The sequence below is a fragment of the Haliotis asinina genome, chromosome 4, assembly GCF_037392515.1.
Source record: "Haliotis asinina isolate JCU_RB_2024 chromosome 4, JCU_Hal_asi_v2, whole genome shotgun sequence".
Lineage (NCBI taxonomy): Eukaryota > Metazoa > Mollusca > Gastropoda > Lepetellida > Haliotidae > Haliotis > Haliotis asinina.
The window spans coordinates 64,853,988-64,867,507 of record NC_090283.1 but is presented as its reverse complement, the minus strand read 5'-3'; the positions used below and the strand labels follow the sequence as shown (position 1 = coordinate 64,867,507).

General features: G+C 39.8%; 1 protein-coding gene across 1 annotated transcript in view; it reads right to left on the bottom strand.

The window, feature by feature from the left end:
- Nucleotides 1-13,520, bottom strand: part of LOC137281781 (uncharacterized) — a 55,821-nt gene that overhangs the window by 3,774 nt on the left and 38,527 nt on the right. The window contains exons 32-36 of the mRNA XM_067813396.1: nt 7,527-7,662; nt 6,696-6,910; nt 5,838-5,923; nt 1,659-1,860; nt 517-634 (exon numbers count right to left, since the gene is read on the bottom strand). Coding sequence (XP_067669497.1) covers nt 517-634; nt 1,659-1,860; nt 5,838-5,923; nt 6,696-6,910; nt 7,527-7,662 — 757 coding nt within the window. The remainder of the gene's footprint in view (nt 1-516; nt 635-1,658; nt 1,861-5,837; nt 5,924-6,695; nt 6,911-7,526; nt 7,663-13,520) is intronic.

Genomic DNA, 13,520 nt, shown 5'->3' with positions numbered 1-13,520 from the left:
CTCCAATATTGACCAGATACCTTAGAATGACGACATGTGAAAACCTTGGGGTCATCTGTGTGTGCAGGCTTGTGCACTTTAAAGAATCCGTTGGTATATGACCAGATGGTGGCCACATGAAAACGTACAAACACTTGGTTGCCGGTACAGCAACGTGCAGTAAACGTGGACAAAGAGCTAGGACTATATGTTCCAGTCCACCAGGCTCTGAAATGGGTACTTCGTTAGGATGAGGGAGCCACAATAAACTCTAGTGACAGCAAGAGTTGTATACTCCTCAGGGAGTTGAGACTGATAATACGATCTGACTCTGAGACTTACATCCAATGATCGAAAAAACACCAGTGCGCCTTCAGCATGGACTTGTGCGTTATATGGATATCCTCGTATAATATTAGTAATTACGTTCAAGTTTAAATTCCAAATAAATGTCCCATAGATGCACATGTGCCCCCCTCACTAACATAAACCAGACTCCTCTATAACAGCTACATGATTCAATAACAAAACGGCTACCTGGCATCTGGAACTCGACAGTCCGGGCGGTCATTGTTCCTTTCATTGACACAGCGAGTAGAAAATCTCCCCCCGTATCGACCTGCACGTCTTTCAAGTCTTTACCGTTAACACTCACCTGCGGATCACAATCATCAGGGAATAACGGTATCATTGGCGTACGAGTGAATGACTGAGTACGGTTTTACGCCGCTATATTCAAACACTAGCATGGTGTCACACCTGAAATTGGCTTTTGCACATTTTACCCACTTGGAGGATGCTACTTGACCTCATCGTCCCACTACGCGACAAGCAATCAAGTACTGCAGAAAGTGTCAGTGATATGTTTGGTTAATAGTATTATAGATCCATGTCAATGTATACTGACAACAAAAGAAACGCAATTCAAGTGTTTAGATAGAAGCCATAAACATGAACGCTTACTTTTATGAGATTTCATTTTTTTCCTAAAATTGCGCTTCTTTTGCTGTTCAGTATATAGGTTGTGACACACATGTTTGCACTTTTTTCAACTTTCCTTAGATGGTTGATCATTGACAATGCCGTACTCAGCGTAGCCGCAACTCTATCACATTATTCTCTGCAAAATTGATTGTGAATCTGCAAATCTGGAGATTGCCTAAGTGAACACCGGTCCAGCATATGGACTTCGACAAAACGCATCAACGACTCATCTGTCCTGGTCAGTTTAGTCACTACATTGCGTAAGTCCACATATCAATAAATACTAGTATATATCTAAAGTGAAACTCTACAAAACATATCGCTGGACCTCAAAATACAAGCATCTAGACCAGTGTTTGACAATTTAATACTTTAATTTGCCAGTTGGCTATCAGGGCCTGCTTCCGCTTGCAGGCTTTAAAATCTACAGGCCCTGAATGAAATCTGCAGGTCCATTCTGTTAACGTCAAAACAATAAAATCGAAATAGACTACACTGCACACAGTTTCGTACTGTTTCTACAAAATCTGTTAGCGAAGCAGATTGGCGCTGAGAGACATTAATATTTGTTAAAGACTGGTTTGGACATATCTACGCTCAATGCGCTGAAATACCAGGAAGTGGAACTGTATGTTATTGCAAGATTCCAGTTGAACTTTACTGAAGGCTTGCAGTTTTGTCTCTCGGTCACTCACCCGGAAACTCTTGACCAGATACGTGATGACCATGTGAAACTCCTGACCCACTTTGAACGGGAAGGAGTCGACAATTATATCACCGGTCACGTTGCTGAACAGCACGAATGTGTTGATGTACTGACCACTGGTGAAGATGATACTGGCTGTCAGGACAGGCGTGCGTCTAGGGGTGGCAGTGTTGACAAGTTGTATCTCCATCCTGAAAACAAGAAAACACACTGACGATTCAACATCCGTGGATCCTTTGCACCAGAAGCTTCAGAAACCAAAGGGCGATGGGTGGCCCAGTGGTTAAAGCGCTCGCTCGTCACGTCTCAGACCCGGGTTCGATTCTCCACATGGGTACAATGTTTGAAACCAATGTCAACCCAACAGCTTGTCACAATTCATTGCCGTTGCATTGCACGATTACAATATCCATGGCAAAGAAAATAAACCTGGTGACAAATCCAACCCAAATAATTACCAATATATATCCTTAATAGGTGTATTATGTAAAACCTTTTGTTCAGTTATGAGTTCTAAGCTTAAACAGTGGTGTGATGGCCTAAACTGTATAAGTGAAGTGCAAGCAGGGTTTAGGGAAAATTATTCAACCACTGATAACATCTTTGCTTTACATTCTACATGTCAGAAATATTCATCAAGGAAAGGTGGTAAGTTTTATGTCTTTTTGTTGGTTTTTCCAAAGCATTTGAATCAGTAAGACATGAAGTACTTCTGAACAGTCTCTCCGAAGTTGGTATTGGTGGCAGGTTTCTCCATATAATTTTGTCAATGTATTCAAACCTTTGTGCATGTGTGAAAATGTCTGATGGAAGTCCTTCAGCTGTAACATTGGCACCCGTCAAGGCTGTATCCTGAGTCCACAGATCTTCATAATCTTTATTAATTAATTAGAAAAAAATAATGCCAGAATGTGTGTCTGGTCTGTTGATAACCTATGTTTTCTAATGTTTGCTGATAATGTGTCTCCATTAGCCAGCTCTTCCCTGGAATCGCAGCATAAGATCTATGCTTTAGAACAATGCTGTGATCAAACTGGAATGACGGTAAAGGACAAGGTATGAGAGAGGCCCTTATTGGCCCACAACATGTCATGATTATCAAAATTTTACAACACGATAATTTTAGCATAAAAAGGGCTAAATTAATTGTTGAAGTTACCTCCAATTGCATTTTTATGTTTTAGTGTTCTTAGTTTTCCTCTTTGAAGACCTCAAAGTTAACATATTTTACAATATCTTCTAGAAAACTACATTTTCTGATTTTCAGAGCGATAGAAAAGTATGAGCAAAAGCATGACCCATCCCAATTTTTTCACCATATATGAAGAGAGTAAATTAGAATACACACCTAAAAAATTGCGGTGGGTCACGCTTTTGCTCACATCAAAATCTTTAAAAAAGTACATTTTTTTCGGTTTATGAAATTGCCCCATACAACATCTAAAAAAATAAACATTGACATAAAATAACATCTTTAAAAACAATCCATCACATTTACACATCTGTGCCATGGTACATTATATTTTAAATGGTTTTGTGATCTAAAATACACATATCAAACATCTTTATTAAACTTTTTAATATCATAAGGCACTCACAAGGCTGATTTATGAGGTAAACATTGGTTTTTGGTTTTTGGTCTCTGCTAGAAAAGTAAGAAGATATCTGAAGATTTTAAAAATATGATCAAGCAGCATTGTAAAGGTGAGAATCTTTGTTATTATGTCAGAATTTGATCATAGTCTTTCCGTCATCTATTTATCGAACACCTTTGAGTCACCTGTCACTGTCAAAATAACAGGATTGCCCCGTATAAACCTATGCATCTTCCAAGACCTTATGCACCTTGATTTTTCCAGTGACCTATTAGATTTCATTTAACCAAAATGACTACACTTAACTGTATGAAAAGGATTTTTTAGCTAGAATAAGAACATTGTATCAAGGTCTAGCAGATGATGAACACAAACAGACGTCAAGTCATACATAGTTGTAACGTGTAATTATATAAGCTTAAATTCACATTGTGAGGCAAAGGAACATGTGGACTAATGGTTGCAATAGTAGACTGTAGACTTTTTTTTGTTATCAGACATGCAGGTTCAAATCCATTTAACTTTTCTTTCTTTTTTTCCAAGTTTGTTTATCCAGTCTACAATGTTTAAATAAACTGTTTCACATCAAATCCAAATATTTTAATTTTTTTCTGCAGTTTGGTAATCTATGTACACTGTTGAAACAAGCTTTAATTAACATCATGTAAATCTTTTATTAAGACACTGATCATTCACCTTTTCAAGTCAGTATAGTTGCCTTTGTTCCCAATATTTTAAAATTCATATTTTATATATTTTGATCTGCTTTAGGTTTATACACTCTTGAATTCTGCAGTTCTTGACAGTGAATCAGAAACTGAGATTGATGACTGTGTGAATGAAGAGTAATAGTGGATGTTTTGTATCTTTAAAGTGGATAAGTTGTGAATAATTACTCTGTGAAGTCTTTTGAATACTGACTTTAACACTTGTATGGTGTTAATATGAACCTGTGCTGACAATGAAATTGCACCCGAAATGGGCCCCTTTGAGGTCAAGATCTATGATGTTTACTGCAACATGATTGGTTATTGTAATAACATATGATGATTGAGATGTTAACTGTATATTTGCTAAAACTGGTTGTAAATGCTGACTTGTAACACTTACTAGTTAGAATGAAGCTGTGCCCAAAATGAAGCTTCACCCAAAACAGACCCTGTGATTCTTAGTGCAACATGATTGTTATCATGCTTACATGTTGTACAATGGACCCATGGATTACATTTGCAAAGAATGCTGTGAATAATGACTGAGTTTTGGGGTCACACTTGGCAAGTAATTGACTTAACAATGTTTTGCAACCCTAATTGGGCCCCTTGAGGTTAAAACATTATGATTGACATTGACATGTTTTTCAGCATGACTACCTGTCGTAAAACTGCTGTAATTTGTATGTAAATAAAATGACAGTTGTAAATACGTCATTATGGCACAGTGATATTTCAGACTTCTTGTTACTTTTCATGGGAACATAAAACCCATTGGGCCCCTCTGCAGTGAAATTACACCTCAGACCATGTAAAATGTAGCATTTTTATGCAAAGCTAACTTGTCTCTAAACAAATAACATGTTTTCAGCCAATTCTGTTAGTGGGCCAAAAACCACCCTTATCATACCTTGTCCTTTGGATAAAACTAACATAATGGTATTGGGCAATGGTGGTCCACTTCGATCATATGAAAAATGGTATTTTCAATGAAAACGAATAGATACTGACAGTGTTTCTTCACATAGATATTTAGGACTTATATTCACTCCCAAATTATCATGGGGCAAGGCACAGTTTTGTCTTCGCTCACAAGCAAACAGAGCTAAGATGTCAATTTACGGGTTTTCTTGGGTTGGAGGTATGCCATGTATGGTGTTATTAAAGATATTTGATAGTATGGTCGTGCCAATTATGTGTTTATGGGTCAGTATTATAGTAAAGAAGTAGTAAGAGCACAGTTAAAAATCGTGTAAATGGATTCTTAGAGTTTGTTCATCTGCATCTGACAATATGGTACTGGGGGAACGTGGGCGTTTGCCTTGACAGCTGGTATACACATCCAGAGCAGTTAAAGACTGGTGTCGGCTCATCACTTTACCTCCTAGTAGGTTCCAAAACCAGTGTTATCAGATGGTTATGTCCCTCGATATAGGCCGTACTGCTGGGGTCACACACATTAGAGATATCTTATTTAGACTTGGTTTTTGTTTCCCGGACTTTGCCCTGGTGGGGAATCAAACCCGGGTCTTTGGTGTGACAAACGAACGCTTCAATAACTGTGGAATACATCACATATACATGCAACGACAAGGCAAGTGTTCACGTGACAATACACAGGATCATGGCGACTAGACAAAATAAGGAACTGTATTGTACAGCTTTGTCACACTGGGGAATGCGTTGCACGAGTCTGTCACACACCATTGTGATGCTATATTAACATTCATTCAGTCACTTACAAATGATTCAGGCAATAAAGCAAAACACTGGAATACCAAACAAAAAAACCCAAAAAAAACCAAAAAAAAAACAAAAAAAAAGAAAAGAAAAAAAGGAAGAAAAAAACACGAAACGACCTACTCTTGATTCATAGTTGGCGTCGCAAACACGTGTATCTTCATCAAATTTTCAGGGGGACACCCCATGTGGATTACACTCTTTTTGGTCTGCAAAAAGTATCACGATCAGTTTATGAAATGTATATGGGATTTTGTTAATTGAAATTATTCCAATTTGATCAGAACGTGTCATATTTGAGTTGGAAGAGACGTTTCTGACCCTTGGTGAACTCCACAATCGAGACTGAGAGTTACCACCCTTGGTGAACTCCAAAACCGAGATTGAGAGTTACCATCGTGTGTGAAATCCACAGTCGAAATTGAGAAATTGTTGGACTTCAGGCAATAAAGACGTTATTCATCGATATTTTTTCTTTCCTGCTTCTAAATGCTTTGAAACAAGTAATCACAGTTATGGCGCTATGGTGTGACAAACCTACAGCTTGGTGTTCATAGCCACGAACAAGGATTCGAATCCACAATCAGGATTTCTCGTCGACCCAAGGGACGCAACTCTGCATAGTTAATAGCCACCTCTTCTGTACACTGTAATGTTAAGCGCATCAGTGCGATGGACCTCCCCAGGCAGCAGTAATCTCCCCTGAGTACATCAGTGATTATGACGTCACGGGTTGGTGTGTACCCGCCATTATGTCACTGTGTAGCCTGGAGTTAGATTTTCGTAGCTCTCTTAGCGCAAAGATTGTCGGAAGTAGGATACATTAACATTAACTTACGACTATCTTAGCGCTAAGAGAGCTTCGAAAATCAAGGCCCTGATGTTTTGCTCAGCCGATTAAACCGGTCAAAGAAACTACCACTCAGTTTTCACTAACAAAACATACACCCGAACAGTGCGGTGTGTGTATGCACTACATACAATGTCAGGGTTATTGAATGTCGTCACGAAACACATCCCTTCGACGGTCTGCCAGATCCCGCCAATGCAAGTGCTAGATGGCTGTGTTCCCCCACACTGATCCGTGCCCCTTGTACACGTGTATCTAGCCACTAGTGACCGTCCTGTTGTTTCTACCGTCACGTTCGCGTCTCCAAATGCCGGTGGTGGCAATGAACAGTCGAAAGGGCCCCGCCCTGAAAGTATATATACAGTAATTTAGACAAGTCGGAAGAGACCTCCTCCAACCATAAGAATTGGTTTGGTTTGGTTTGGCTGGCTTTTTACCGTAGCACTCAGTAATATTTCACCTATATTATTATTATATAAATTATATATATATTATATTACTAGAGTAATAGTTTCTAGGTCAAAGAATTCAGCGATCAGTTTCTTGAGCATCCATCTACGCAACTGGGATCCGATGACGTATGTTAACTACGTCAGCGAGCCTGGCCACCCGATACCATGAGACGCCTCTTACGACAAGCATGGATTGCTGAATACTATTTCTGCCTCATAAACTGCCTTCACGAGTGTCGTGAATTAGGAAATCGCAAAGAACAGTCCCCCTTCCAGACACGCACTCTCACCAGAACCGTCTAACCTGTTAGTGACCATTAAGCTCATTCAAGGCTTGTGCATTTGTGACAGTCATCATTTTGATGACTATAAGTATGGTATGTACTAACGAATAATAACAGTGCCAAACCCATCCACAAGCATGCTTACATTGTTACTCTGTTTCGATCAGAATGTGCCATTTTTCACTCTAAGCCTCAACTCATTCCCTCAAATACAACAATACCCTACGTTTAATGACATCGGTTCCCTTCGTCCACACGAGCCTTCTGATCATGAAATTCAAGTCGGTCCCTGATACAGAATGTATGGTCCTCGGGTCCATCAAGTTGGGTAATGCCAAGACGCCACGATCCTTGATAGATATCTGAAAGAAAAATATTTATACATCTAAGCAGTTTTGTTACTATGAGCGAATAAATATATATATATTCTCCTGACGTAGGCACTAGCATGCAGATGTTCACATACAGTGAGTGAGTTAAGTTTTAGATCGCGTATTGCACTATTCCAGCGATATCATGGCGAGGCAGAAATGGGCTTTACACGTTGTACCCAAGTGTGGAATCGAAACCGTCCCTGGCGATCGCTTTCACCATTAGGCTTCCTTACAACCCGTTTTTGCATACAGTAGGAACATACAGATAATATAGATGAAATATCGAAAAAAGGGTATGGGAGAAGACGACTCGACAATGGCTCGACAATACTTATCCATCTCTGTTCATCCGAACATTTCCGAACTGACTGCTTGTGAACTACGTAATTCTAGTACCATACGGAACATAATGGGCAGATCCACCTTCTTGTAATCCAAATTTGAACTCCCTCGCCAGTGTTACCAGAGACACCACCATATTTGTGCAGTTCAGACGTATCATTTACAAGGATAGACCTCTGAATCCAAAAAACCCCATCTGCCCTTGTGGCCATTCCACGCAGGATCCATTACATTATTTTCTGATTTGTTCTCAATTTAATCACTTGAGACAAAGCAAATACTTTTCCCCCAAAAGGATTTGATATCAAAACTGTTCTGTACACTGATAGTAAACGCATGCAGGTGTTCTGCAGTAGATATACATATGGAAATTAATTAAGCAACACCAAATTCAAAGACACATAAAAACTTAACAAAGTTTAACGAAGTAATTTTGATGATTGATTATTCAATTTTGATGTATTGACATACAGCATGAGCTTTTCATGGGTTGATATGACGCGCGTGAAGCTTGCACAGCGCACGTGCATTGCTTTAACCTCAACTTTCGAAAAATGCACTTTTTCCCTGGGGTGTTTACAAGCGCAGGTTGTCGATTGCATTCGGTTTTTCATTCATTTCAATGTCATGGCACGTAGGAAATTATCAGAGGCCACTCGTTGGCAAATAATCGGCATGAGGAATGCTGGTATGTCTCTAAGACAAATCGGGACTCAAATCGGACGACATCATTCCATAATTTCAAAACTTTTGAAAAAATACCGGGCCACTAATGAAGTTAAAGACCTGCCTAGACCAGGAAGACCCAGGAAGACCACAGTCCGGGAGGACAGAGCTTTACTGAGACTTGTACGGCGCAGGTCCTTCGACTCGAGCTCTCGGTTGAGACAGGAGTGGCTTCCAGGGAGACCCATCTCGAACAGGACTGTTCGGAATCGTCTGAAAGCTGCAGGATACCGGGCAAGGAGGCCAATCAAGCGACCCAGACTGTCTCCAGCCCATAAGGCAGCCCGACTGGCCTGGTGTAATGACCGTTTGCACTGGAACATTGCCTCTTGGAGGAAGGTCCATTTCTCAGATGAGAGCCGGTTCTTGCTGCACATGGTGGACGGTCGTACTCGGGTCTGGAGGCAGAGGAACACAGCAATGGCTCCACGGAACATCCAGGAGACTGTGGCCTTTGGGGGAGGTTCCGTTATGGTATGGGGGTGCATTTCCATGAACTGCAAGTTGGATATCATTACCATCCGTGGCAACCTTAACGGTGTTCGTTACCAACAGGAGGTTCTTGACAGGGCTGTGGTACCTCATTTTGAGAACCATCCTCTGGCAACGAGACCCATATTTATGGACGACAATGCTAGACCTCACAGGGCGCATGCTGTAAATGATTTTTTGCGGCAAAATGCAATTGACAGAATTCCATGGCCTGCCATGAGCCCTGACCTCAACCCCATTGAACATTTGTGGGACTTTATTGGCCGTCGTGTGAGGCAGAGAGACCCACCAGTCCATAATCTCAACGAATTGACGGCTGCCCTGCATGAGGAGTGGAACAGGATCCCCCAGAATCAGATCCGGAGACTCATCCAAGGAATGAGGAGGCGTCTGGAATCGGTGGTGCGTGCGCAGGGAGGACACACTAGATATTGATGAAAGTCGGTGTGCAGACTCTCAGATGACTGTTCTTTCTTTCCATGTGACATTTGTGTTAATACACCTGACAACAACGTCTGTGGATGAATAGTAAATTGTGTCCATTTTTTCATGAATTTAAGACAGTTTTAAGAATTTGGATTTCGTTGCAATAAAGCAAAGTCTTGATACTTTTTCCCTTTAAGTTGTTTGTCAGAGATCGTCTGTTGAATAAAAAAGTGTCAAACTATATCAACCCGGCATATTTTGATTGTCAGAACACTTCAAAGTTGCTCCAATAGAAAAAATTGGGGTGTTGCTTGATTAATTTCCAGGTGTATAGATACAGGTGTTCTGTCCTGGTAGGTACTGTAAATATGAGGGAGGTGCCACCAGGCCGACCGCCGAATTAATATGAAGTTGAAGTTGAAGGTGAAGTGTGAAAATTGTTCACAACTGTCACTTCTGTAAGTGGTGAACTCGTTAAATACATCACGAGCTAAAACCTACTAAAGTGGTGAACTCGAACTGTCAAAACAATGCAAGGTGACGTTAAATACTTCAAAGGACACCGGCAAGTCGGCTTGGCGCAACTCTCTGCACGCCTGTTTGGTTAAAATGTCTGCCTCGTTCTGCAGCACACGCATACAGGTGTTTTCCTGCAGCAATGCTTACATACAAGTGTTGTCCTGTAGCAAATACTTACATACAAGTGTTGTCCTGCAGCAAATACTTACATACAAGTGTTGTCCTGTAGCAAATACTTACATACAAGTGTTGTCCTGCAGCAAATACTTACATACAAGTGTTGTCCTGTAGCAAATACTTACATACAAGTGTTGTCCTGTAGCAAATACTTACATACAGGTGTTGTCCTGTAGCAAATACTTACATACAAGTGTTGTCCTGCAGCAAATACTTACATACAAGTGTTGTCCTGTAGCAAATACTTACATACAAGTGTTGTCCTGTAGCAAATACTTACATACAAGTGTTGTCCTGCAGCAAATACTTACATACAAGTGTTGTCCTGCAGCAAATACTTACATACAAGTGTTGTCCTGCAGCAAATACTTACATACAAGTGTTGTCCTGCAGCAAATACTTACATACAAGTGTTGTCCTGTAGCAAATACTTACATACAGGTGTTGTCCTGTAGCAAATACTTACATACAAGTGTTGTCCTGCAGCAAATACTTACATACAAGTGTTGTCCTGTAGCAAATACTTACATACAAGTGTTGTCCTGCAGCAAATACTTACATACAAGTGTTGTCCTGCAGCAAATACTTACATACAAGTGTTGTCCTGTAGCAAATACTTACATACAAGTGTTGTCCTGTAGCAAATACTTACATACAAGTGTTGTCCTGCAGCAAATACTTACATACAAGTGTTGTCCTGTAGCAAATACTTACATACAAGTGTTGTCCTGCAGCAAATACTTACATACAAGTGTTGTCCTGTAGCAAATACTTACATACAAGTGTTGTCCTGTAGCACATACTTACATACAGGTGTTGTCCTGTAGCAAATACTTACATACAAGTGTTGTCCTGCAGCAAATACTTACATACAAGTGTTGTCCTGTAGCAAATACTTACATACAAGTGTTGTCCTGTAGCAAATACTTACATACAAGTGTTGTCCTGCAGCAAATACTTACATACAAGTGTTGTCCTGCAGCAAATACTTACATACAAGTGTTGTCCTGCAGCAAATACTTACATACAAGTGTTGTCCTGTAGCAAATACTTACATACAGGTGTTGTCCTGTAGCAAATACTTACATACAAGTGTTGTCCTGTAGCAAATACTTACATACAAGTGTTGTCCTGCAGCAAATACTTACATACAAGTGTTGTCCTGCAGCAAATACTTACATACAAGTGTTGTCCTGCAGCAAATACTTACATACAAGTGTTGTCCTGCAGCAAATACTTACATACAAGTGTTGTCCTGTAGCAAATACTTACATACAAGTGTTGTCCTGTAGCAAATACTTACATACAGGTGTTGTCCTGTAGCAAATACTTACATACAGGTGTTGTCCTGTAGCAAATACTTACATACAAGTGTTGTCCTCTAGCAAATACTTACATACAAGTGTTGTCCTGTAGCAAATACTTACATACAGGTGTTGTCCTGTAGCAAATACATACATACAAGTGTTGTCCTGTAGCAAATACTTACATACAGGTGTTGTCCTGTAGCAAATACTTACATACAGGTGTTGTCCTGCAGCAAATACTTACATACAAGTGTTGTCCTGTAGCAAATACTTACATACAAGTGTTGTCCTGTAGCAAATACTTACATACAAGTGTTGTCCTCTAGCAAATACTTACATACAGGTGTTTTCCTGTAGCAAATACTTACATACAGGTGTTGTCCTGTAGCAAATACTTACATACAAATGTTGTCCTCTAGCAAATACTTACATACAAGTGTTGTCCTCTAGCAAATACTTACATACAAGTGTTGTCCTGTAGCAAATACTTACATACAAGTGTTGTCCTGTAGCAAATACTTACACACAAGTGTTGTCCTCTAGCAAATACTTACATACAAGTGTTGTCCTCTAGCAAATACTTACATACAGGTGTTGTCCTCTAGCAAATACTTACATACAAGTGTTGTCCTGTAGCAAATACTTACATACAAGTGTTGTCCTGCAGCAAATACTTACATACAGGTGTTGTCCTGCAGCAAATACTTACATACAGGTGTTGTCCTGTAGCAAATACTTACATACAAGTGTTGTCCTGCAGCAAATACTTACATACAAGTGTTGTCCTGCAGCAAATACTTACATACAAGTGTTGTCCTGTAGCAAATACTTACATACAGGTGTTGTCCTGTAGCAAATACTTACATACAAGTGTTGTCCTGTAGCAAATACTTACATAGAAGTGTTGTCCTCTAGCAAATACTTACATACAAGTGTTGTCCTGTAGCAAATACTTACATACAAGTGTTGTCCTGTAGCAAATACTTACATACAAGTGTTGTCCTGTAGCAAATACTTACATACAGGTGTTGTCCTGCAGCAAATACTTACATACAGGTGTTGTACTGTAGCAAATACTTACATACAAGTGTTGTCCTGCAGCAAATACTTACATACAGGTGTTGTCCTGCAGCAAATACTTACATACAGGTGTTGTCCTGTAGCAAATACTTACATACAGGTGTTGTCCTGCAGCAAATACTTACATACAGGTGTTGTCCTGTAGCAAATACTTACATACAAGTGTTGTCCTGCAGCAAATACTTACATACAGGTGTTGTCCTGTAGCAAATACTTACATACAGGTGTTGTCCTGCAGCAAATACTTACATACAAGTGTTGTCCTGCAGCAAATACTTATATACAAGTGTTGTCCTGCAGCAAATACTTACATACAAGTGTTGTCCTGTAGCAAATACTTACATACAAGTGTTGTCCTGCAGCAAATACTTACATACAAGTGTTGTCCTGTAGCAAATACTTACATACAAGTGTTGTCCTGCAGCAAATACTTACATACAAGTGTTGTCCTGCAGCAAATACTTACATACAAGTGTTGTCCTGCAGCAAATACTTACATACAAGTGTTGTCCTGTAGCAAATACTTACATACAAGTGTTGTCCTGTAGCAAATACTTACATACAAGTGTTGTCCTGTAGCAAATACTTACATACAAGTGTTGTCCTGCAGCAAATACTTACATACAAGTGTTGTCCTGCAGCAAATACTTACATACAAGTGTTGTCCTGTAGCAAATACTTACATACAAGTGTTGTCCTGCAGCAAATACTTACATACAAGTGTTGTCCTGTAGCAAATACTTACATACAAGTGTTGTCCTGTAGCAAATACTTACA